This window comes from Arvicanthis niloticus, chromosome 18, assembly GCF_011762505.2.
Source record: "Arvicanthis niloticus isolate mArvNil1 chromosome 18, mArvNil1.pat.X, whole genome shotgun sequence".
NCBI lineage: Eukaryota > Metazoa > Chordata > Mammalia > Rodentia > Muridae > Arvicanthis > Arvicanthis niloticus.
In genome coordinates, this window is record NC_047675.1 from 18479187 (window position 1) to 18501222 (window position 22036).

Below are 22036 nucleotides of genomic sequence, written 5' to 3' on the forward strand. Positions count from 1 at the left end.
GAGCGGGTACTGCGGCCTGCTAAAATGGCGCCTAAGCTTATGAATGGCCTAAGCTTATGAATGGCACCCGCCAAAGCTTATGAATGGCGCCTGCCTAATTTTATGAATGGCACCTGACTTCCTCACACTCTGCCACCGGCTTACACTGTGCAGACTCGATGCCACTAGTATCAGGCCATTTGACGTGTGCCAATGGTGTGTGCCCACGTGGCAGGCTCTGAGTGACCAGGCATGGTGGATAAAAGGGAAAGTGGAACTGGGATCAGGGGGCTTCCAGAGAGATTGTAAGAAAGGTTCCTGAGTAAAGCTGCGTTGGGAAGAATCTCGTGTTGTGTCGCTCCTTTCTGCGGGTTGGAATGGCACCATTCATAAAATTAGGCAGGTGCCATTCATAAACTTTGGCGGATGCCATTCATAAGCTTAGGCGCCATTTTAGCAGGCCGCTGCACCTGCTCCCCACAGATCCCCCTTTTTATATTGATTTGATGAGAAGTCTCACCGACCTCAGACAAAAAGAGGATAGGGTACTCATTACCATTTTCTAAGGGTAGAGGCCTGATCCCCATTAGGATGACAAATATGGGACATTGTAATGATTTTCGGACCTCTGTCGTTGTGCAGTAGGTCCACTAATCATACCCACCCGTCCCGACGCCTTTTCATGGGGGAAGGATTTTGGTGTCAACCTCCATGCAATCAGGCATATCCCTCAGGGAATCTACCTTGATATAATTCAAGGACATCCCTTGCAGTGCCACCTGACACCCTGTGAATCTAGGTACATAGAGCCCTCCTCAAACTGTTGGGTAGTGGTCCCTCTCATCAAACCATATCTCCATAACGATTTTCAATTTTTTCCCATCATAGTCAGCCATACTTGTGGCGACTGTCCCAGCTCCACTGCTGCAAATGTATCATCAGGGCTTGATCATGGGCATAGGCAACTGATGGGGACCAGGCACATAGCAACCTCCCCAATTCCCACCCACTCCCTGATGTAGGACATTGCTTGAAGTGATGTGAACGATAGACTGCCTCAGTTCAGTTCGTCAAATTCCCCAGACCAGTTTCCTGTGAGAAAGACTCCAGGAGACGTAAGCTGCATTATTCCGGCAATCAGAGCAAAAGGAAATAAAGAGGTCCAACACAAAGAATAAAAGCAACCACCATTGTAAAACTACCATTAAACACTAGCAGTAGCGTCAGCAGTCTCATTACGGTCTTCTGCCTGTGTCAAGATTCTCTTTCTCTCCTCCTCTCTCTCTCTCTCTCTCTCTCTCTCTCTCTCTCTCTCTCTCTCTCTCTCTTTCTCTCCCCCTTATACACACACACACACACATACACAGACACACATACACAGAGCTGCCAAACAGAAATATGCATACACCAAAGTTTCCATACTCGTCCCAAAACCGGGAACTTATACTTTCACTTTCACTTTCAACTCGTCCCAAAACCGGGAACTTTTCCTTTAACTCGTCCCAAAACCGGAAATATCGTCTCCTATTCGAGAACCTAATTGTCCCACTTGCTTGGGAACTTTATAGTCTCTAAACCGAGAGCTTTCTTTTGTCCCACTTACCTGGGAACCTTACCAGCTAGCTGCCCTGACTGCGTTGGGTTCTGAATTCATTCCCCCACGGGCCACCACTTGTCGCTACCCGTTCTGACCCACAGAAAGGAGTGACACAACACGAGATTCTTCCCAACGCAGCTTTACTCAGGAACCTTTCTTACAATCTCTCTGGAAGCCCCCTGATCCCAGTTCCACTTTCCCTTTTATCCACCATGCCTGGTCACTCAGAGCCTGCCACGTGGGCACACACCATTGGCACACGTCAAATGGCCTGATACTAGTGGCATCGAGTCTGCACAGTGTAAGCCGGTGGCAGAGTGTGAGGAAGTCAGGTGCCATTCATAAAATTAGGCAGGCGCCATTCATAAGCTTTGGCGGGTGCCATTCATAAGCTTAGGCCATTCATAAGCTTAGGCGCCATTTTAGCAGGCCGCAGTACCCGTTCCCCACAGATCTCTGAATTCAAGGCCAGCCTGGTCTACAGAGTATTAGGACAGCCAGGGCTACACAGAGAAAAACAAAACAAACAAAAAATTTCACACATACATGAAAGTGAAAACCAGTCAGTACTTTGTTTCTGTACCTCTTCTTCACTCCTGACCATAGACATACATACTTTTGACTCCATGCAAAACTACTGGTAAAAGTAAGACTAGGAAAAACTGTATATCAGGGTCTCATGTAGCCCAAACCAACCTCAACCTTCTAAGTAGCCACACATGACACTGAACTCCTGATGTATGGACTCCTATGTCTGTCTCATGGTGGAGTCCAAAGCACATGGCCCACATATGTGCTGTGTTGGCCAGGTATTTGGGGGCATCATTGTACGTTCAACATGGATAGCACACACAAGGTTGTTACCTTCAAATAGACCAGCCAGAGAAGTTCACTTGCCTCCTGCAAAACACTAATAGCTCTGCTCTGAAGTCTTGAGCAATTTCTCAGACTTGGGAAGAGGAGAGTCAGAGGTTCAGTGATCTATTGACAGCTCACCAGTAGAGGCCACACGTTGTGAGTGGTTTTTATAGCCAGTTCTGCCTATGGTTACCCACCGGTGGATCCGTGGACTGACTGCTACATGTGAATTGTGATCTAGAGACTTCTTATTTACTCTTGCTGGAACTCGGCAAGCTAGAGGTGGCATTGCTGTAGTGCAGGGGCTAGAGATAACTAATTAATTTAACTGTCTAATTTCTAACTGTTTTAAAATTTTAAGGAAGCAGAGTGTCCATGGTGATGGGCAGATTGGTCTGGAACACGACTCTGAAGGATGGCTCAGTTTGAAAAGACTTAGGGTGTTCAGTGGGTTCATCACCTAATTTCTGTGAGCTCTGAAAAGGCTCCTAACTTGGAAAGGACTTGAGTTAGTTCCTTTGTTCTCCCAAGTCTGACAGGAATATCAATGACTTTTCGAGAATGTGTTTTTTATTTGTTTTGAGACAAGGGCTTCTGTAGTCAGGTTAGCCTCCCACTACAGATACAGTGGAGGACGACCTTGACACCTCTGAGTCTCCTGCTTTCACCTCCCATGTGCTGGGGTTTCCTGCCTGTACCAGCAGTCTTATGCCATGTTGGTGGGACTCACGGCTTTATGCTGTCCACAGCTGAGCGACATCCCAGCTCAGGGTGTACTTCTGTGTGTAACTTTGGCAGGTTTATTTGGAAAAGCTGATTCCAAAATTTGTAGAATTTATGGTTTGATGGTATAAATCCCCTCCACCACCAGCTTCTTCTGGTGGTACATATATAACAAAGAAGACATCATCTATTATAAACCTCCATACTTTCTACCCACAGCTCACGAGGCTCACGGAGTCCAAGGATGGTCACCTTTCCTCTAGATTTTCAGTCTTCTTTATCCTTAAACTTGATTGTGATCAACACTGAGCAGTCCGTGCCTCGGTGACTTCTTCCTAAGTCATAATCGTTTCCGATGGCCTTTATTTGCCTTGAATTTAGAAGCATTTTATTTTTGTTTTTCCAGTTAACTTGGTATTGAGCCATTGACAAGATGTTCTAGGAGCGTGGGTGTACGCATAGTCCTGAGAACCCGTGCACAATCTGCGGGTGATCACTTTTTCATCTGCTTCCTCATAGGGGGAAAAAAATAAGAAAATTGGTCTCTGGAATCTAATACTTAGATATGACTCTGAATTATATATTATATGGTAGTTAATTTCTCGCATCAGTTTGGTTAGGTTAAAGCACCTAGTTTTGTTAAACACCAATCTGGATGTTGGTTTGAAGGAGTAATCATTTATTTACTTCTTTGAAACGAGGTTTTGGCCAGGCAAATGCTCTAAGAGCCGGGGCAGGAGGATCATAGTTCAAGACTAGCCTGAGTTAAGGAGTGAGGCCATGTTATAAAGCATATAAAAACAGAAATGGAGTCTGTGTTGCTGAGGCTGGACTTGAACTCACCATGTAGCCCGGGATAGCCTTAAACTCAATATTCTCCTGCCTCAGCCTCCTCAGTAGCTGAGAGAAGCATTTTCTGTACGTGCTATAAAAGCCTATGTTGTAGCTATATCTTTCAGATCTTTTTATAATCTCTAGTCATGACAACTTTAGCTATAGATATTATTAGTGTAATTGCATATTACCAGTAGATGCTAACCTAACCAAACTAATGCAAGAAATTAAACCAACCTTTTTTATTTGGTAAACTTTAAGGTATATGTGTATGCTCATAAATAAAACTCTGGTACTATATTACATAGTTATCTCTGGTTATGTCTCACAAGTAGGAAACTTATTTTCTTTATAATTTTATGAGCTGGCTAAAGTTTTGCAATGCATATATATTTGATCATATATACTTAATTATATATGTGTATATGATCAAGTTAGCCAAACTAGCTTAAATATATAGTTGTTATAATTTGGTCATATATATGTATTGACTTTTTAGCCTACCTGTGCAGATCTTGTCAGCTGACCTGGAATCTAAGGACCTGAAAGAATAGGGTGGACTACAGTCAGATGCTGTAGACAATCCTATTTCTGTTTCAATGTACATTTATACATGAAGGTAACAAAGAAAGCAATAATCCAAGGAAGGTTGTTTGAGTTCAGAAAATCATGTAAATAAATGCCAGTAAACACATACTAAATATTAACAGAGCAGTCCTTTCCCAGAACTTTCTCAGGACAGAGCGATTCAAACACAGTTGCCTGGCATGTATTATAAATTATATGTGGGAAAGCATGAAAACAAGGCAGGACATATCCAGATGCAGCACACACTGACCAGATGTGTGACTAGGAGCTGACATTCAACAAGAATAAGCATGTCATAGCTTAATGTAAATGTTTGTCACAGGAGGCATGAAATTGCATCCAAGAACAGTGCAGGGAACAAGGTGTGAGGTAAAAGGCTCTCTTTCCCCTGGTGCCTCTCTCACAGTTCCCCAAGGCACTGCTCACCATGGGTCATTCTTTTGACCAAGTTCTGATATATATGTGTGTGATCAAATTAAAACAGTTGTTATAAAAGCCTCATTTATTGCTAATAAAAAAAATCAGTGAGAAAGAAGGCGAGGGAGCTGGTTCAGCTGGTAAAGTGCTTTCTCTCTATGAGAACCTGATTTTCCCCCTAGCTCTCAGGTAAGAAGCAGTGTGCTAGAATAGGCTTGTTCCCTCAGTGCTAGGGCCGTGGCGGTGGGTCCTGTGGCCTGCTGGCTGGCCATCCTGCCTTAATCAGCGATCACCGGGTTCCCATGGGAAACTCCATTTTAGCAACATGTACATCTGCTGAGGAATAACCTCTGGTTGATCACACACACATACACACACACACACACACACACACACACACACACCAGCACACATTTACACAGGACCTCTCACATGTGTACCATAAATATTTGAACACATACAGATACTCCAGACACAAAAGATTTAAAAGCCAATAAAATAAACCTCACGTGGAAGAATTAAAAAAAGCCAGCACTGGCTTGTATGTGTAGGTTCTATACCCCTTCATTCTATTTTTTACAGGAGTTCTTCCTGGAGGCTTTGCTGCCCATTAGACAGTCACCTGAGGGCAGTTTGGTTGGTGTTTAATGACAGGATATAGAAGGTTGTGGGGTCAGCCACAGCATCAGATGAGCCCCAGGGCAAGACAGCTAAGCACAGTGTAGTAAAGTGTACAGCTCCATACAGGAAATACCTCTGCCACTCCAAATAGTAGTACTGCCACCTTTGAAAAGGAAGTATGGGATTTCCTTTATTTGTAAAGTATATAGTATCTGTTCAAAGCATTTTATGTCGATGAAATTTATAGTTTTAGACATTGTGTCTCTGAGACCAGCTGAAACACTTATGTTGGATAATTTCATATTACTTTTTAGGTCATGTTCCCGAGACCCAACTCAGGCTATCGCTAACAGATTGAAAGAAATGTATGAAATATATTCTCAGCATTTCCAGCCAGACGAGAATTTTAGTAATTGTGCTAAAGGTGAGGCCGGCGATTGTCCAGACTGCTCCTGACTTCCACACCTGACTAATGGCGTCAGGAAGACAAGGGAAGATGTAGAACTGTAAGCTGAAGGCCGCAGCCGAACTGTCCTTTGTTCATTTAGTTTTTCCTGTCAGTGATTTCTGGGCCCTTTGCAGAAATAGAAAGTTTAGTCTAACAACTTTATTATGTTGGACTTTTAGCACTTTTGGGGGGGTTTTCTGAGACAGTTTCTCTGTGTATCCCTGGCTGTCCTAGAACTCATTCTGTAGACACACAGAGAGAAAGAGAGAGACACAGAGAGACACAGAGAGACACACACAGAGAGAGAACATGAACAAAAAGAAGTATTTTTTCTTGAGGTGACCAGGGCCACTATTAAACACATAGGTCCTTGAAGAACTTCCAACACCAAGCCATAGCAGCATAGAACTGTAGTATTCAAAATGATAAAGTGTGCATTTAATGTGATACTGAGTTCTTCATATGCTGCTTTCACGTCAGTTTTAGGAAGTATGAAGGATGTTAACATGAAAGACATTAGAGCCGTGGAGCTCACATTTAAAATCCCAGTGCCTGGGACGCTGTGCCAGGACTAGTGATGAGTGTTCAAGACCAGCCTGGGCCAGAGTGAGCCTCTGGCTCAAGGAAAAGGGGCAAAAAGGAGTATTGAGAAATTTTAGGGATAATTGAAACATCAACTGTAGAAAGTATGAGTTTGGGCTGGAGAGATGGCTCAGTAGTTCAGAGAAACGGGTTTTCTTCCAGAAGACCCAGGGTCAATCCCTGGCACCCACAGATGCTCACAGCCATCTGTAAGTCCAGTCCCAGGGATTCTGATGTCCTTTTCTGGTCTCTTGGGCACCCATATACACATAGTACCTGGATATACATGCAAGCAAAACACCATATACATTTTTTATTGTTTTGTTTTTTGTTTTGTTTTTTCGAGACAGGGTTTCTCTGTGTAGCCCTGGCTGTCCTGGAACTCACTCTGTAGACCAGGCTGGCCTCGAACTCAGAAATCCGCCTGCCTCTGCCTCCCAAGTGCTGGGATTAAAGGCATGCGCCACCACTGCCCAGCTACCATATACATTTTTAAAAACAAAATTAATTTAAAAAAGAAACTATAGATTTGGTTTTTAGGCTTTATTTTGTAGATAGAGAAGTGAGGGATGAGACTATTCCATGATGCTTACTTAATTTGTATTAAATTTTGTGCCTTTGTTTTCATTCCAACAGAAATTGCCAACAAACATTTTCGTTTTGCAGAAATGCTTTACTATAAAGTATTAGAATCTGTTATTGAGCAAGAACAAAAAAGACTGGGAGACATGGATTTGTCTGTGAGTACAATAACTACTCATTAGTCAACACAGTAAGACACAGCTTCATTCCTCCCCACCCACCAACAAACAAAGCAAAGCTGTGTGCCTTTTGGAATTAGATTAGCACTCCAGGAAATGTGTGGAACCCTCTGCTTTACCCTAACAACATAAGATGGGATGAAGGAGTGGTTCTCAGAATAGGAGGTCTCTGAGATGTGCTAATTACTTCTTTATTGTTGTGATAAAATACAATGACAACTTACAGCAGAAAGAGTTCATTTGAGCCTAAAGTTGCAGAGGACTAGAGTCCATGTTGGCTGCATGAAGGCACAGTGACAGGAGCAGGAAGCTGAGACTCACATCCTCAACAGCAAAGAGCACACTGGGAACACTGGGAGCTGGGAACACTGGGAGCTGGGAACACTGGGAGCTGGGAACACTGGGAGCTGGGAACACTGGGAGCTGGGAACACTGGGAGCTGGGAACACTGGGAGCTGGGAACACTGGGAGCTGGGAACACTGGGAGCTGGGAACACTGGGAGCTGGGAACACTGGGAGGCTTTGGAACTGTAAGGCCTGCAGGGTGGTGGTGGCGCACGCCTTTGATCCCAGCACTTAGGAGGCAGAGGCAGGAGGATTTCTGAGTTTGAGGCCAGCGTGGTCTACAGAGTGAGTTCTAGGACAGCCCGGGCTACACAGAGAAACAAGAAACTGTAAGGCCCACCCCTAGTGACATAGGTGGTTCAACAAAGCTATATTTCCTAAATCTTCCCCACGCAGCACCTAAAACAGTACTACAAGTAGGGGCCACATGTTCAAACACCAGGTCTTACTCATACATTCTCGTTCAAACCACCCCAGGAGTCAAGCATTAAAATCCTCAGGTTTAACTTGGCTGAGCTGTTTAAGGGCATGAAGAGTTTATACAAACTTAGTGGAAGGAAACACTTGAGAGTTGACTTGATAGGGCTTCAACAGACGTACTCAGTCGTCCTTCAGCCAAGATGGTGATTTTTTTTAATTTTCTAAGCAAGAAATATAAACAGCTAGGCATCTTGGCCTACCCTTTAATCCTGCCTGCTTTGGAGCTGAAGAAGGAGAGTCACAATTTCAGGACCTGCCTGGGCTTTGTAACGAGTTTGAGGCCATCTTGTGAAATGTTTCCAACTCAAATAAATGTTTAAAACTAAAAGAAGACAACAAAATACCTAAGAAGGGCTGGGGATGAATTTCATTCCATTTGACAGCTTAGCAACTCAAGGTCTTGGGAAGTATCATTAAAAACATTATTTTTCCAAAGGATGTTTAATAAACCAATAAAATGTCTTGTAAATGCTAATGTCCTACAATTGTACATAATTTTATGTGGCAATTAAAATAGTCTCTTACAAAGATGAAGCTAGAGAAAACTGGGAATGTTCTATTTGAGAAATTAGGCTAAGGACATGAGACTCAGTCACTCGGTCGTGTATGAAAGTGCCAGATATCTGACGCCCTCTTTTGACTCATCCGGCACCATGGTACCAGAGAGTATTGCACAGAAAACATATAGGTGAAACATTCATACATGCAAAATAAATAAATAATTTTTTTAAAACAGTACTAATTTTCAAAATGACATTTTAAAAGTTATACAATTGGCCAGTAATTAACTTGAATTTCTTATAACTGTTTATATTCAACTCTTTTTTTTTTTAATTAAAATTAGAGACAAGATCTTACAATGTAGTAGACATACGCCTTATACTTATTATAACCCACACTGGCCTTGAATGTCTAATCTTCCTGCCTCAGTCTTCCGAAGGCTGTGGTTACAAGGACAGACTACTGTGCCTGACTTATGTTTCCACTTTGGTTTTGTTTTGCTTTTTTTAGGTTTTATTTTATCTGTGTGTTTTGCCTATATGTTCATATATATACCATGAACGTGCCTTTCTGCATGTGCACCATGAGTGTGCCTGGACCTTCAGAGGTCAAAAGGGGGGTTAGATCTTCTGAGAGCAGAGTTATAGATGGCTGTGAACCACCCTGGGGGTGATGGGAACTTAACCCAGGTCCTCTGCAGCAGTAACAAGTGCTCTTAACCACTGAGCCATCTCTACGCCCACATACATATGTACATGTCACAAACACATATGTACATATACACATATACACATATGGTGGCATTTGACTGTATGCACTAATGGGCTGCTTTATGACTTGACTTTGTGTGCGTGAAAACACATAACGAATAGCATATAAACCATACCTACCATTTAGGGACTAATAGTAAGTAGGTACTTGTCTGTTTATTTAAATAATTTATTTTAAATTTTTCCTTATGGTAAAATGTACCTAAGACATTTTAATCGTCTTGAAAGTTACATTTCCAGTACATTAGTGTGGTTGTAGCCATGACCCCCCACCTTACACCACTGAAGACTGATTTCCCACTAGCCTTCTCTCCATCCCTCTGTACTGTCTTCCAGCCTGTTGAGTTTACCCACTCTCCGTTTCTTAGGTAGATAGAACCGGATTATATTTGTCCTTTTATGTTTGAGTTGGTTTTCTTTTCACTGTTTATCCATATTCTAGAAAGTTTTACAACTTCTTTCCTTGTGTTTAAACCTTTTATTTGTGACTTGTTTGTCGATAGCAGACTAATCTGGATCGTTCTGCCTTGGGCTGTTGTGAACAGTGCTACTGCAGACACTGGTGTGCCGGGCATGTGTTTCTCCCTAGAATTAGCATTGGTGTTGGAGCGAGTGTTCCTCACACAGCTTCGTCCCAGCTCCGTACAGTCAGCCTGTGTTTACGTTCCTGAGCTGCCATCATGTTCCCCACAGCAGCCTTTATCATCCACATTCCCAGCAGAAACAGTTCTCTCATGTCCTCAAAACACTTGTTGTTTGTCATTTTAAAATACCTTTAAAAAAGTAGTTCAGAGCATAAGTTTTTAAAAGGTATACTCCTTTAGTCTTTAATAAAAAGATGAGTGCAATTAAACTGACTGGATATAAAATGTGTTTTCAAAGTAGGCTTCAGTTTCTAAACGTGACTTTGTTTTCTAGGGTGTTCTGGAACAAGATGCATTCCACAGGTCACTCTTGGCCTGCTGCCTTGAGGTCGTGGCTTTTTCCTATAAGCCTCCTGGGAATTTTCCATTTATTGCTGAAATATTTGATGTACCACATTATCATTTTTATAAGGTATTTAAAAATTATACTGGTGATTATGAGACCAACCTCTTGTTATCTACCTTGTTCACAGTAAACATATAAATCTATTAAAAATTTAATAATCTCTACATAGAGAACAAAGGAGAGTCTTTGACCTGTGTAAATTCTTGTAATATATAGTAGTATGGCAGACTTCTTTTGCCTGAAACATTCATCTGATTTTTTCCATCATCTGCCAAAGGACTCCAGAATACTATGATTGAAACCTAAGTTAGGGATGGGGGGCAGATGTGCTGGATTAACCTGTAACTCAGCACTTGGGAAGCTTAGGCAGGAGGACTGAAGATTTGAAACGAGCTAGAGATTAGCAAGGGCTCTCAGAAAGGAAAGAAAGAAGAGAAACAGGTACAGGGGTAAGAAGAGGGGATGCTGGGACTGGAGGGATGGCTTAGCAATTAAGAGTCCTTCCTGCTCTTGCAAAGGACCTCAGTTCCCAGCCATATCAACTCCTGGTCCAGAAGACCTGAAACCCATTTCTGACGTCCTTCCCATCCATACACAGGGTACACACACACACACACACACACACACACACACACACACACACACACACACGGATAAAAATAAATCTTCATTAAAAAGCAGCATTCATGTCACTAATGTTGTATAGCTTGTCTATGGCTTTCTCATTTGTGAAAGCTTAACATTGGAGATATGTTTCAGGAAAAGATCCTACTTATTCATTTTTGAGACAGGGCATCACCTAGACCGGGCTGGCATCAAACTCAAGGATAACTTGAAACTCTTGATTCTCTTGCCTCTACCTCCTGAGAGCTAGGATTGCAGGCATGAGGCCCCACACTCTGCTTATGGTCAGAGACTTTTAATACTATTTCTGTGTTATTGATACTTGAAAGTGAGTCCATAGCCTTAAGTATTCAAGCACATACGCTATTTCTGAACTATACATCCACTTCTTATATAAAAACTTAAAAGTTCTGTTTTCAGGTTCAATGTATAAGGTATATTTTGTACAAAATATTTTATATTATTCATATGTGTAGATTATTTACAAAAACTATAAAAGGATGAGGAGCTTGTTACACATGGCTTTATTAAACTTGTAAGTTCTGATAAATTATGTGAATATTTAAAAATACTTAGATATTTCATTTTACTTTTATACTTTTGCATACATAGTCATAATAATTGCTACTCAATAAACTGGGCATTTTCCTTATTGCAGGTAATAGAAGTATTTATTAGAGCAGAAGATGGTCTTTGCAGAGAAGTGGTCAAACACCTCAATCAGATTGAAGAACAAATTTTGGATCATTTGGCATGGAAAACCAAGTCCCCACTGTGGGACAGAATTAGAGATAATGAAAACAGAGTCCCTACATGTGAAGAGGTTTGTGACAAATCTTAGCATCTCTCTGTAAGGGAAGCACATCAGCACTGTTTACAGCCCCATGCTAGTGTTTGGAGCTAGGGCCTACCCTTTGGAATGTGGGGCTTTGCAGTGTGGTTAATGGTTTATTCCTGTATCAAAGAGGAACCTGTAACTACCTCAAGGTTTCCATGACAGTAAAGATTGAGGCTGCTATTCTGACCCTCAAATCCTAAGGTACACTGGCTCAGACAGAGTCTCCATATTGGTTTTGAATCTTTTAAGACTGAGAATTTTAGTGTTAGTGATTTTATTAAGAAATAACTAATTGGACAAAAATTGTTTCCTTTTGCTTTAGATTGTTACTGTCTGTCTCTGTCTTTTTCTTCCTTTCCCTTTCCCTCCATTCCTTTTTCCTTTCTTTTTTTCCCTTTCCCTTTCCCGAGACAGAGTTTCTCTGGGTAGCCCTGGCTATCCTAAAACTTGCTCTGTAGACCAGGCTTGCCTCTGAACTCATAGAGGTCTACTTGTCTCTGCCTTCCGAGTGCTGGGATTAAAGGTGTGCACTGCCACCACCACCCAGCTATTGCTGTCTTTCTAGTGAAATGTTTTTTGACTGTTAAGATTTTGTGCAAACGATTCTTTATAGGTCATGCCACCTCAAAACCTAGAGAGAACAGATGAGATTTATATTGCTGGCTCTCCCCTGACCCCGAGAAGGGCGGGTGACGTTCGCGCTGATGCTGGAGGACTTGGAAGAAGTAAGTTTAAAATACAAAGAGGAATATTTTGGAATTTTGAATCTAGATAACTTAAATTCCACCTAAACCTGTAAGTAAAATTAATAGGCTCTGCAGAGTAAAGACTATTCTGTGTTCTTTAGTGACACAGTGATCACTTAAAAAATGCTTTTTTCTGTGCAGGAGGGTTGGGACAGGGTCTTGTGTAGCCCAGGCTGGCCTTGAACTTGCTATGTTACCAGTGATAATCCTGGACTTCTGATCGTCCATTTTGCAAATACTGGATTCCAGGTGTATACCACCACACCTGGCTTAAAAATGCGTTTAAGGAATATTAAAAACATTGAAAAATTATTTTGAGAGGTTTGGCTATATAACCCAGGCTGCCCTTGAATTCTACATTGTCTTGGTCCCCTCAACCCATCCCTAACAAGGATGACAGGAGTGCCATACTTATCTCTTTAGAACACTTTACATTTGACTTGATCTTTATTTATAAGTGAATATCCGCCTAGAAATGTACAAAAGGGCGGACATTGGAAAGGCAGTCTGCTAACAATACTTATACTGCTGTCAGTGAATTCTCATTCTTTCTCAAGTGTCTTCTTTTTTATGGTTTTATTTTGTTATGTTTATTAGAGATAGAAGTCTCACTAGGTTGCTCAGGCTAATCTTCATCCTTGGTCCTCCTGCCTAGTCCTCTCGCATAGCTGGGAATCGGACATGGAGCAACACAGCTGGCGGCTGTTAAGGACGGAGCTGTGAGGCCCAGGCAGATACAGACAAGCCAGTGAGACAGGATGGCTCCATGAGTGGAGCATCTTCAGACTCATCACTAGGCTGGGCTACGCTACTTAGGGTGACGTCATATGGATGCTGGCCCAAGAAACACAGAAAGTCGGCTTAGGTTGTAGCCAGCTCTTTAGATGACTGCCTAGGTACAAGGTTCAGATTCATGTGTGGGCTCTGTCTTCCTCGAGTTTTTGTTCATTTTCCCCGTTGTTGGAGATTGAAGCCAGGGCCTCCAGACGTAAAGTGCACACCCTGCTCCTGAGTACACACCAGCTCTACAACTGTTTTCAAAGAACAGATAGATATATATTTCTAAAGAGCTCTGAATTCATTAGGACATTGCTAACACTAGGTCTGTTTCATAATGTACTTGAAAGGCTAGCTATAAATGGATCAGTTTTAAAATCAAGTTTATTCTAAGTCCGTGCCTACTCAGTAAATACGGATGATACAGGCTGCGGTGGCAGACTGCTGTAGCTGAAGGCTGACACTTCACGGCTAAGGTAGGAGGAGCTTAACTTTAAGGCCAGTCTGATTTAGCTACATGAGACCCTGTCTCAAAACAATGACAAACAACAGAAAACCAAACTAACTCACCAATTAAATGCTTTCTGAAATCTTTCTCATTTAAAAAATTGTTTTTAGATTTATGTGTATGAATGTTTCACCTGTGTGTATGTCTGTGTACCATGTATGTGCCTGGTGCCTGCAGAGGACCCTCTGTACGTGGAGTTATGGAGAGTTGTGAGCCAGCATGTGGGTGAGGAGACCCAAACCTGAGTCTTCTGCAAGAGCAGTGCTCTTACCTGCTCAGCCATCTCCAGCCTTTCCTCAGTTTTGAGAGAACAACAGTAATGGTTTAACTACTTTTCAGTCCCAGAGCTGCCTCAGCTCTGATAAACTGGCCTTTTTCAGTCCGGTTTAGTCAGTGAATTTAAGTTTGATATTCAACTCCCTTCTCTTTGTCTTTGCTACGTCTCCCGTTAGGAAAATCTACATGACGCTGGTTCCACAACGCTATCCCAGGACTTCTGTCTTCTTGTAACTCAGGGGATGCTAAGCCACAGCTTTCAAGATTCACTCTTGTTGAAGTCTTGCTGATCTCACTACTTTTATTTTTAAATTTGAAGTAGCTACTGTTACAACAGTCTTACAAGTGGATGGGAAAAGGACTAGTTACGATTCAAACATGCACACATTAGAAAGAATACTTAAATTAAGACATAACACTTAGTTTTTGTTTAGAGTGACTAAGAAAAAAGAATTGTTCTGGGCATGGTGGTGCATGCTCTTAATCCTAGCACTTGGGAGGCCGGGCAAGTGTATCTTTGTGAGTCTGAGGCCAGCTTTTGTGAGTTCTGGGATACCCAGAACTACATAGAACTTGTCTCAAGAAACAAATATTTAACAAAGAATGTTATTAGTTACACAATGCTGTATATATGTATCTAAAAATGGCTAATGCTGATAATGTTATTTTTATATTTTGCAACAATTTAAAAATTATTTTATATAAGCCATTAAATTATATAACTTAAGTGAATGAAATGTATGGCACATAAGTCATATCTCAATAAAGCTATTTAAAATTAAGTTTATTAAATCTAAGCCATACATGTCTACCTTACTGTGGAAAAAGGCTGATGAATATTCATAGAAAGCTGAAGGAGAAAACCGCAGGATGGCAGGTACATCATCCTGTCTTCTGCCCAGGTAATGTCTTTGTTAAGATTTGAATCTGGGGAAGAGTAAAAGATTCCTTAAATGGCCTCTTCATCAAAGTCGTAACAGAAGACAGAGTGGCCGAGGGCAAAGCTTCACTTCATTTACAGGAAGGAAAACCAGAAAGAGAGCACTGTGAGACACAGTATTTCCTTTGTGAAATGCTTTCAGTTGAATTTCCGATAGAATAAATATGGGTGTACCATGACTTCTGTACATTTTATTTGCTTTTAAAATTACAAAGTGTTTGAAACACACTGACTTTCCTTTTGAACAAGAGTTTAGCTAGAAGTCAGAACTGTCTCTTTGTTAAACAGTCTGGTTTCTTTTGGTCGTAGGTATAACATCTCCAACCACATTGTATGACAGGTACAGTTCCCCAACAGTCAGTAGTACTAGAAGGCGGCTATTTGAGAATGATAGTCCCTCTGAAGGAAGCACATCTGGGCGCATCCCCCCACAACCCCTAGTCAACGCTGTCCCCGTGCAGAATGTATCTGGGGAGGCTGTTTCTGTCACACCAGTTCCTGGACAGACCTTGGTCACCATGGCAACAGCCACTGTCACAGCCAACAATGGACAAACAGTGACCATTCCAGTACAAGGTAAGGAAGGCAGAGTTTAGGGATTGAATTCTCTGGCATTTGTCAGAAAGTCACATAAGATTTGGAAGGTGTCGATCTGAGATAATCATGGAAGATGGGGAGGAAAGAAACAAAGACTTCATGTCAACATTCTTCTTTGTAACAAACTGCAGGTATTGCCAACGAGAATGGAGGGATAACGTTCTTCCCGGTCCAAGTCAATGTTGGGGGCCAGGCACAGGCTGTGACTGGCTCTATCCAGCCTCTCAGTGCTCAAGCGCTGGCTGGAAGTCTGAGTTCTCAACAGGTGACAGGAACAACTTTGCAAGTCCCTGGTCCAGTGGCCATTCAACAGATTTCCCCAGGTGGCCAACAGCAGAACCAAGGCCAGCCATTAACCAGCAACAGCATCAGGCCACGGAAGTCCAGCTCCTTATCACTTTTCTTTAGAAAGGTAACTTTTCATGTATCCTGACCAGAGCACAGGCTTGGGAAGTGTAAGCATTAAACAAGGTTCGAAATATTCTTCTCTGTCAGGTTTACTACTTAGCCGGTGTCCGCCTTCGAGATCTTTGTACAAAACTAGATATTTCAGATGAACTGAGGAAAAAAATTTGGACCTGCTTTGAATTCTCTATAACCCAGTGTACCGAACTTATGATGGACAGACATCTGGACCAGTTGTTAATGTGTGCCATTTATGTGATGGCAAAGGTAAGTACTGTTTTCAGTACTGGGAAGGCAATGATGCTCCTTCATTACCTAACATTTTTAAACAGCTAATCACTGAGTCTTACATCCCAAATATGTGCTGTCAGCAGAGATCTAGAATATTCCATTTTATAGACATTGGGCAGTATTTTTTATCCATCTGTTAATTGATAGACATGTGGATTGTTTCTGGCAATTATGAACAACACTGTTGTGTGCATTGTACGTGACACTTTGTGTAGACACAGGCTTCCATTTCTCTCAGAGTAAATGCCTAGAAATGGATCTGTGGATCATATGGGAACTGTATGTTTAAACACTAAGGAACCGCCAGGCTACTTTTCAAAGTGTGATTCCATACTTTTATATGCCTATATGTAATATTTAAAGTTCTTAATTCCTCTAGTTTCTCATCAGTACTTAAAAAAGATTTATTATGTGTTTGGAGGGGGAGGGAGTTTTTGCCCTAAGAAGTCATTGCCAAATTTGAGATCCACTATCATGAAGCTTTACCATGTCTTCTGCATTTCATAGTTTCTGACTTACCATGAGTCCTCTTTCCATGTGGTATGAGATTCAAGTCCAGCTTCACACTCTGTGTTGCTTTCTGGCTGCCACACCACTATCTAAGCCATGTCTCCCCGCTGAGTAAACAGTTTTGACCTGTCTGTGGAATCAGTTCTTTGTGGACACATGGGTTATGTCAAGACTATCTATTTGATTACGTTGATCTATGTCCGTCATATGCAGTACTTTATATTCTCAATGACTCATGTTTTTTTGTAAATTTTGAAATTGGGAAATATGAGTCCTAATTTTATTTTTATTTTATTTTAGATTATTTTAGCTATTCTGAGTCCCTTGGAATTCCACAAAAATTTTAGAATCAAGTTGTCACTGTCAAAAGTGTCACATGAAAATTTGTAGATCAATTTGGGGAATTCAGTCACCTTAAGTCAGTCTTCATTCAACATGGCGTGTTTTCACGTTTGTTTAGGTCTTCAGTTTTTTTTTTTTTTTTTTTTTTTTTTTTTTTTTTTTTTTTTTTTTTTTTTTTTTTTGGTTTTTTTCGAGACAGGGTTTCTCTGTGTAGCCCTGGCTGTCCTGGAACTCACTCTGTAGACCAGGCTGGCCTCGAACTCAGAAATCCGCCTGCCTCTGCCTCCCAAGTGCTGGGATTAAAGGCATGCGCCACCACCGCCCGGCAGGTCTTCAGTTTTTAACAGTGACTCGAGTGCAGCTCTTGCCCTTGTCGTCTCTCCTGTAGGCTTTGATGGTATTGTGAATGTAGCTGTTTTGTTTTTAATGTACTCAGTCCAAGAGTACAGAAAACAGTTGGGTTCTGTGCCTTGACTTAGTATCCAGCAATCTTGCTAAGTTGGTTGTTTTTTTGTGGTGCAGGGATTGAACCTAGGGCCTTTAAAATGCTAGACAAGCACTCTACTCTCAGCTCAGTCTCCAGTCCTGAACCTCTTACTGAGTTTTAAGCATATTTTGTGTCAACTATTTGTATGTGCAGATTATGCAGTCTTGATAATTGTACTATTACTTGTCCAAATTCCATTTCTTTCTTAATTACCATGGTTAGAACATCCAGTGCAATGTTAAAAGCAGAAATCCTTGTATACTTCCTGGTCTTACAGAGAAAATAATTAATCTTGTGCTATTGGAATGCGGCATTAAATCTCTCCCTACCTCACCTGTAACCTTAGGTAGACTGCTTTCACCCAATGAAGGGTTTTAGCTTATTGAGTGTTGTTTCATAAAAAGGTGTTGGATGTTATTAAAGGCCTTTTTCCATATTCACTGTAGTTTTAATATGATGTAGTATACTACGGTAGTTGGATTTCATGTTAGATCATCTGTCTTCCCTCTGCAAATCTCTCTTACTTATGGTGACAATTTTTGATTTCATGTTTGCTTTACTAGTTTGTTGAGGAATTTTGTGCTTATTTACACTGTTGACTGGAATTTTATTGCATGGCTTTGTCTGATTTTGTTCCTGGAGTAAACATGGCTTTTTAGAAAGATATATGTTTCCTCTTATTCTCTGTGAAGTTTAGTATTAGCTTAAAAGTCCCTGGAGCCTGGTGTTTCCTTTATGGGTAATGTATTGATGAGCTTCACTGTTCTTATGGGTCTGTTCGGTTCACCTGTCACTTCTAGAGTAGATTTTGGCAATATGTATCATTTAAGACACTGTTTCCCCTGAGTAAAGGACATGTAGTTCCTTTTTTTTTTTTTTTTTTTCCCTTTAAGGTCTATAGGAAAGTCCCCTTTCATTTCTGATTGTAGTAATTTGAGTTATTTTTCTTGGTCAATCTAAATAAAGGTTGGTAATTTTGATAATTTTTAAGACTGCATGATTTCATTTTTTATCTCTATTAAGATAATACCCTATTATTATTTTCTTCTTTCAGCTTACTTTGCCCTTTTAAATTTTTTCGTTTATTTGGTGTGTGTGTGTGTGTGTGTGTGTGTGTGTGTGTGTGTGTGTGTTTCTAGGAGTTGGTTCTGTTTTCCTTTAGGTCATTAGCCTTGCATCTAACATTTTTACCCACTTAATGTTACAGGATCTTAGAACTTTTTTTCCTAGTGCATTGGACAATTAGGTATATAATATATATATTTAGTATTATAGTACATTTTCTCAGTGTCTTTAAAAATAGTATCTCAGTATCCTTTGTAAATATGGCACTAACACTACATCTCACAACTTAGCATCATGTATGTTTATCTCAAACTACACTTGAGTTTTGCATGACTTCTATTTAACATACATGTTCTGCAGAATCATGACTTCCAGTTTTGTGAGTTTCCCAAACTTCTCTGTGTTCCTGATCTCTAGTTTCCGCTCACCGTGTGAATAACACTTTTATGTATTCCAGGCCTTTTAAATGTAAGCAGGGTTTTTGTGTGCTTGATGACAGGGTCTCATATAACCCAAAGCAGCCTTGGGCTTCCTCCATTCCTAAGTGCTAGAGTTACAGGTCTATACCGCCATGCCAGTTTTACCCAGTGCTGGTGACTGAACCCAAGGCTTTGGGCATGACAGTCAAGCACCATACCAACTGAAAAATGTCTCTAGCCTTCTGACAGTTGTCTAGGTAAATACTCTGTTGCCATTAGGAGAATAGCATGCTTTCTAGATGTTTGTTAGGTCAAGTTGTTTAATGGGTTTTCTGTTTTCTCTTTGATCCTCTGCCTAGAACTGCTATTGTTGAAAATTCTGTATTGAAATCTCTAAATATTTTTAGGTTGTCTATTTTACCCTTTTCTGCAATGGGGTTCATATTTTGGTACCCTATTAATAGGTACACTTATGTTTATTACCTATAGCTTTTTGATGGGCTGGTCCTTTAATTGTATAGTGAACTAATTCTTCAGTAATATTTGTGTTGGTTTCTAAAACCTACTTTACAGCTTTCTTTTGATTACTGTTTAAGTGAACATATCTATACATTCCGCTGGAAGTACTGCAAGTCCACCATTACCTCGACTCAATGGTATGACTTTTAAAGGAGCCAGTAAAAAGCATGTGCATATTTATAGCTGCTGTTAGGTTAACCTTACTTACCTTTCTGCTTCTTATTGGTTCCTGTGGGTTTAAGTGGCATCTGCAGTCACTTGTCTAATACCCTACCCACCTCCTTTGTATGTACTTGGTAAATGTATATTTCTGTTGCAGCTGTAACAATACATCATACACAGTTTTATACAGTCGCTCTTTTTAATTAAGAAGAATATGCATTTACCATTCTTGCAGTATGTCAGTTAATACTTTACAAGTATGCTTGCCCTTTCTCATGTGTACTTGTGTTATCTGTTTTCAGCACTTTCTATTGCCTTTATTCACTTCTGAAGAGTGTTTTGCAGTGCACAGGATGTTTTTCTTTCTGCCCACTCTGAATCTGTTGTTACCCGTTTGGTTTCTGATGAGAAGTTCTTACCTTTGGATACATCTTTACTATAATAAACCTGATATGGATATCTTAATCAGTCCCATTTACTGTTTCTTGCTCTTTCCGACGATGCATACACTAAGGTTTGAAAGTAAACTTGGGTGTTATCACCCCCTTTTTTTACCTCAGCATCCTGCTATGTAGCCCACCTGGCCTAAAACTCTTAATCCTCCTGTTCCTGCCTCCCAAGCTGCTCAGCTTGGTCTTTATTTCTTTGAACATCTTTTCTTGCTTCTCTGCCTCTATCCTCTTCTGACACTCTGGTTCCATGTAGGCTGATGTGCTAACTGCTGTCCAACACTTTTCTGAGGCTGTTTCTCTTTCTTATTTTTCTGTTCTTCAGACAATACACTTCCTCCTTAGATAGGTGTTTTTGTTCTCTCCTTTGCCGGTTCAGATCTAACAACTTCCACTTGTAGTCAGGTTTCAGTTTAGTCATTGAGCTTTTCTACTCCAGGCTGTGGCTCACAGGCTGGCCTCCTTACTGCACCTCAGGTTCCCATGAATGGAAGGTTGTTCATTTACTATAGTCTTTGAATACAGTGGCAGCGGGTTCACTGAGCTGCTCGCTGCCACGCCTGACGAGGATCTCTCTAAGTATTCTTACTGTTTGTAGGTCACAAAAGAAGACAAGTCCTTCCAGAATATCATGCGTTGTTACAGGACTCAGCCACAGGCCCGGAGCCAGGTAACCATGTTTTTTCTCAGGGCTGAAAGTAAAGCTTAAGTCTGTGATGAATTAAACAAACAAACAAACAAAAATTAGCTATAGTTAGTTCTATCCCCTTTCCCCTGCAGGAGTCACAAGTAAGAATCTAAGAGGATTGGCTATTTTCATTTTTTTCATTGCTGGCATACAATTTCATGCAAGTTATTTAAAGTCCTCTTCCTTCAAAGGCAATGATGTGAAACATTTATTTTTATGGATATGGTGTATTACCTGCATGTGTATCCATACCACATGGTTGCCTGGTGCCCTCAGAGGCTAGAAGAGATCATTGGAGCCTAATGTTAGACTGTTTGGGAGTCATCATGTGGATGCTGGGAATCAAACTGGGGTCCTCTGGAAGAGCAGCCAGTGCTCTTAACCACTGAGCCATATCTCCATCTCATGACATATTAATTCAGAGAATCGTGAACTCAATACAAATTTAGAAGTTAACTGATTTTTATGTCACCTTTTAGTCTGGTTTAATAAAGCACAGTAATAAACTAAGACAAGGAATGATAAAGAAGGTTTATAATTTTCATTCAATGTTGTCTTAGGTTATTTCTGTGCTTTATCAAAGCAAACTAAAGGTGACATAAAGATCAGTCACTGAAAACCAAGAATGCTGTCAAACCTTTGTTTTAGGCAGTACTTGGAATCTGAAGTGAGCTAGGCTCTAAGCCCCAGTTGTTAGTGAATACTTTATGACCTACATCACAAGGCTATTGCTATGTTGACACAGCGTATGTAGTTCTGGTTGGCCTACGAGTCACTGTGTAGATAGGCTGGCCTTGAACTCACAGATGTCTGCCTCAGCCCCCCAAGCATTGGTTAAAGAATGTACACACACACTAAATCCTAGAGACTCAGATGTTTATTACTATTAACAAGTAGTG

General features: G+C 40.9%; 1 protein-coding gene across 3 annotated transcripts in view; it reads left to right on the plus strand.

Annotated features, from left to right (window-relative positions):
* Nucleotides 1-22036, plus strand: part of Rbl2 (RB transcriptional corepressor like 2) — a 53447-nt gene that overhangs the window by 21253 nt on the left and 10158 nt on the right. For all 3 annotated transcript variants that reach the window (XM_076915607.1, XM_076915606.1, XM_034522895.2), the window contains exons 10-18: nt 5932-6041; nt 7284-7387; nt 10423-10560; nt 11777-11941; nt 12570-12681; nt 15513-15779; nt 15932-16212; nt 16296-16472; nt 21048-21119. In XM_076915607.1, the coding sequence (XP_076771722.1) occupies nt 5932-6041; nt 7284-7387; nt 10423-10560; nt 11777-11941; nt 12570-12681; nt 15513-15779; nt 15932-16212; nt 16296-16472; nt 21048-21119 (1426 nt within the window). The remainder of the gene's footprint in view (nt 1-5931; nt 6042-7283; nt 7388-10422; nt 10561-11776; nt 11942-12569; nt 12682-15512; nt 15780-15931; nt 16213-16295; nt 16473-21047; nt 21120-22036) is intronic.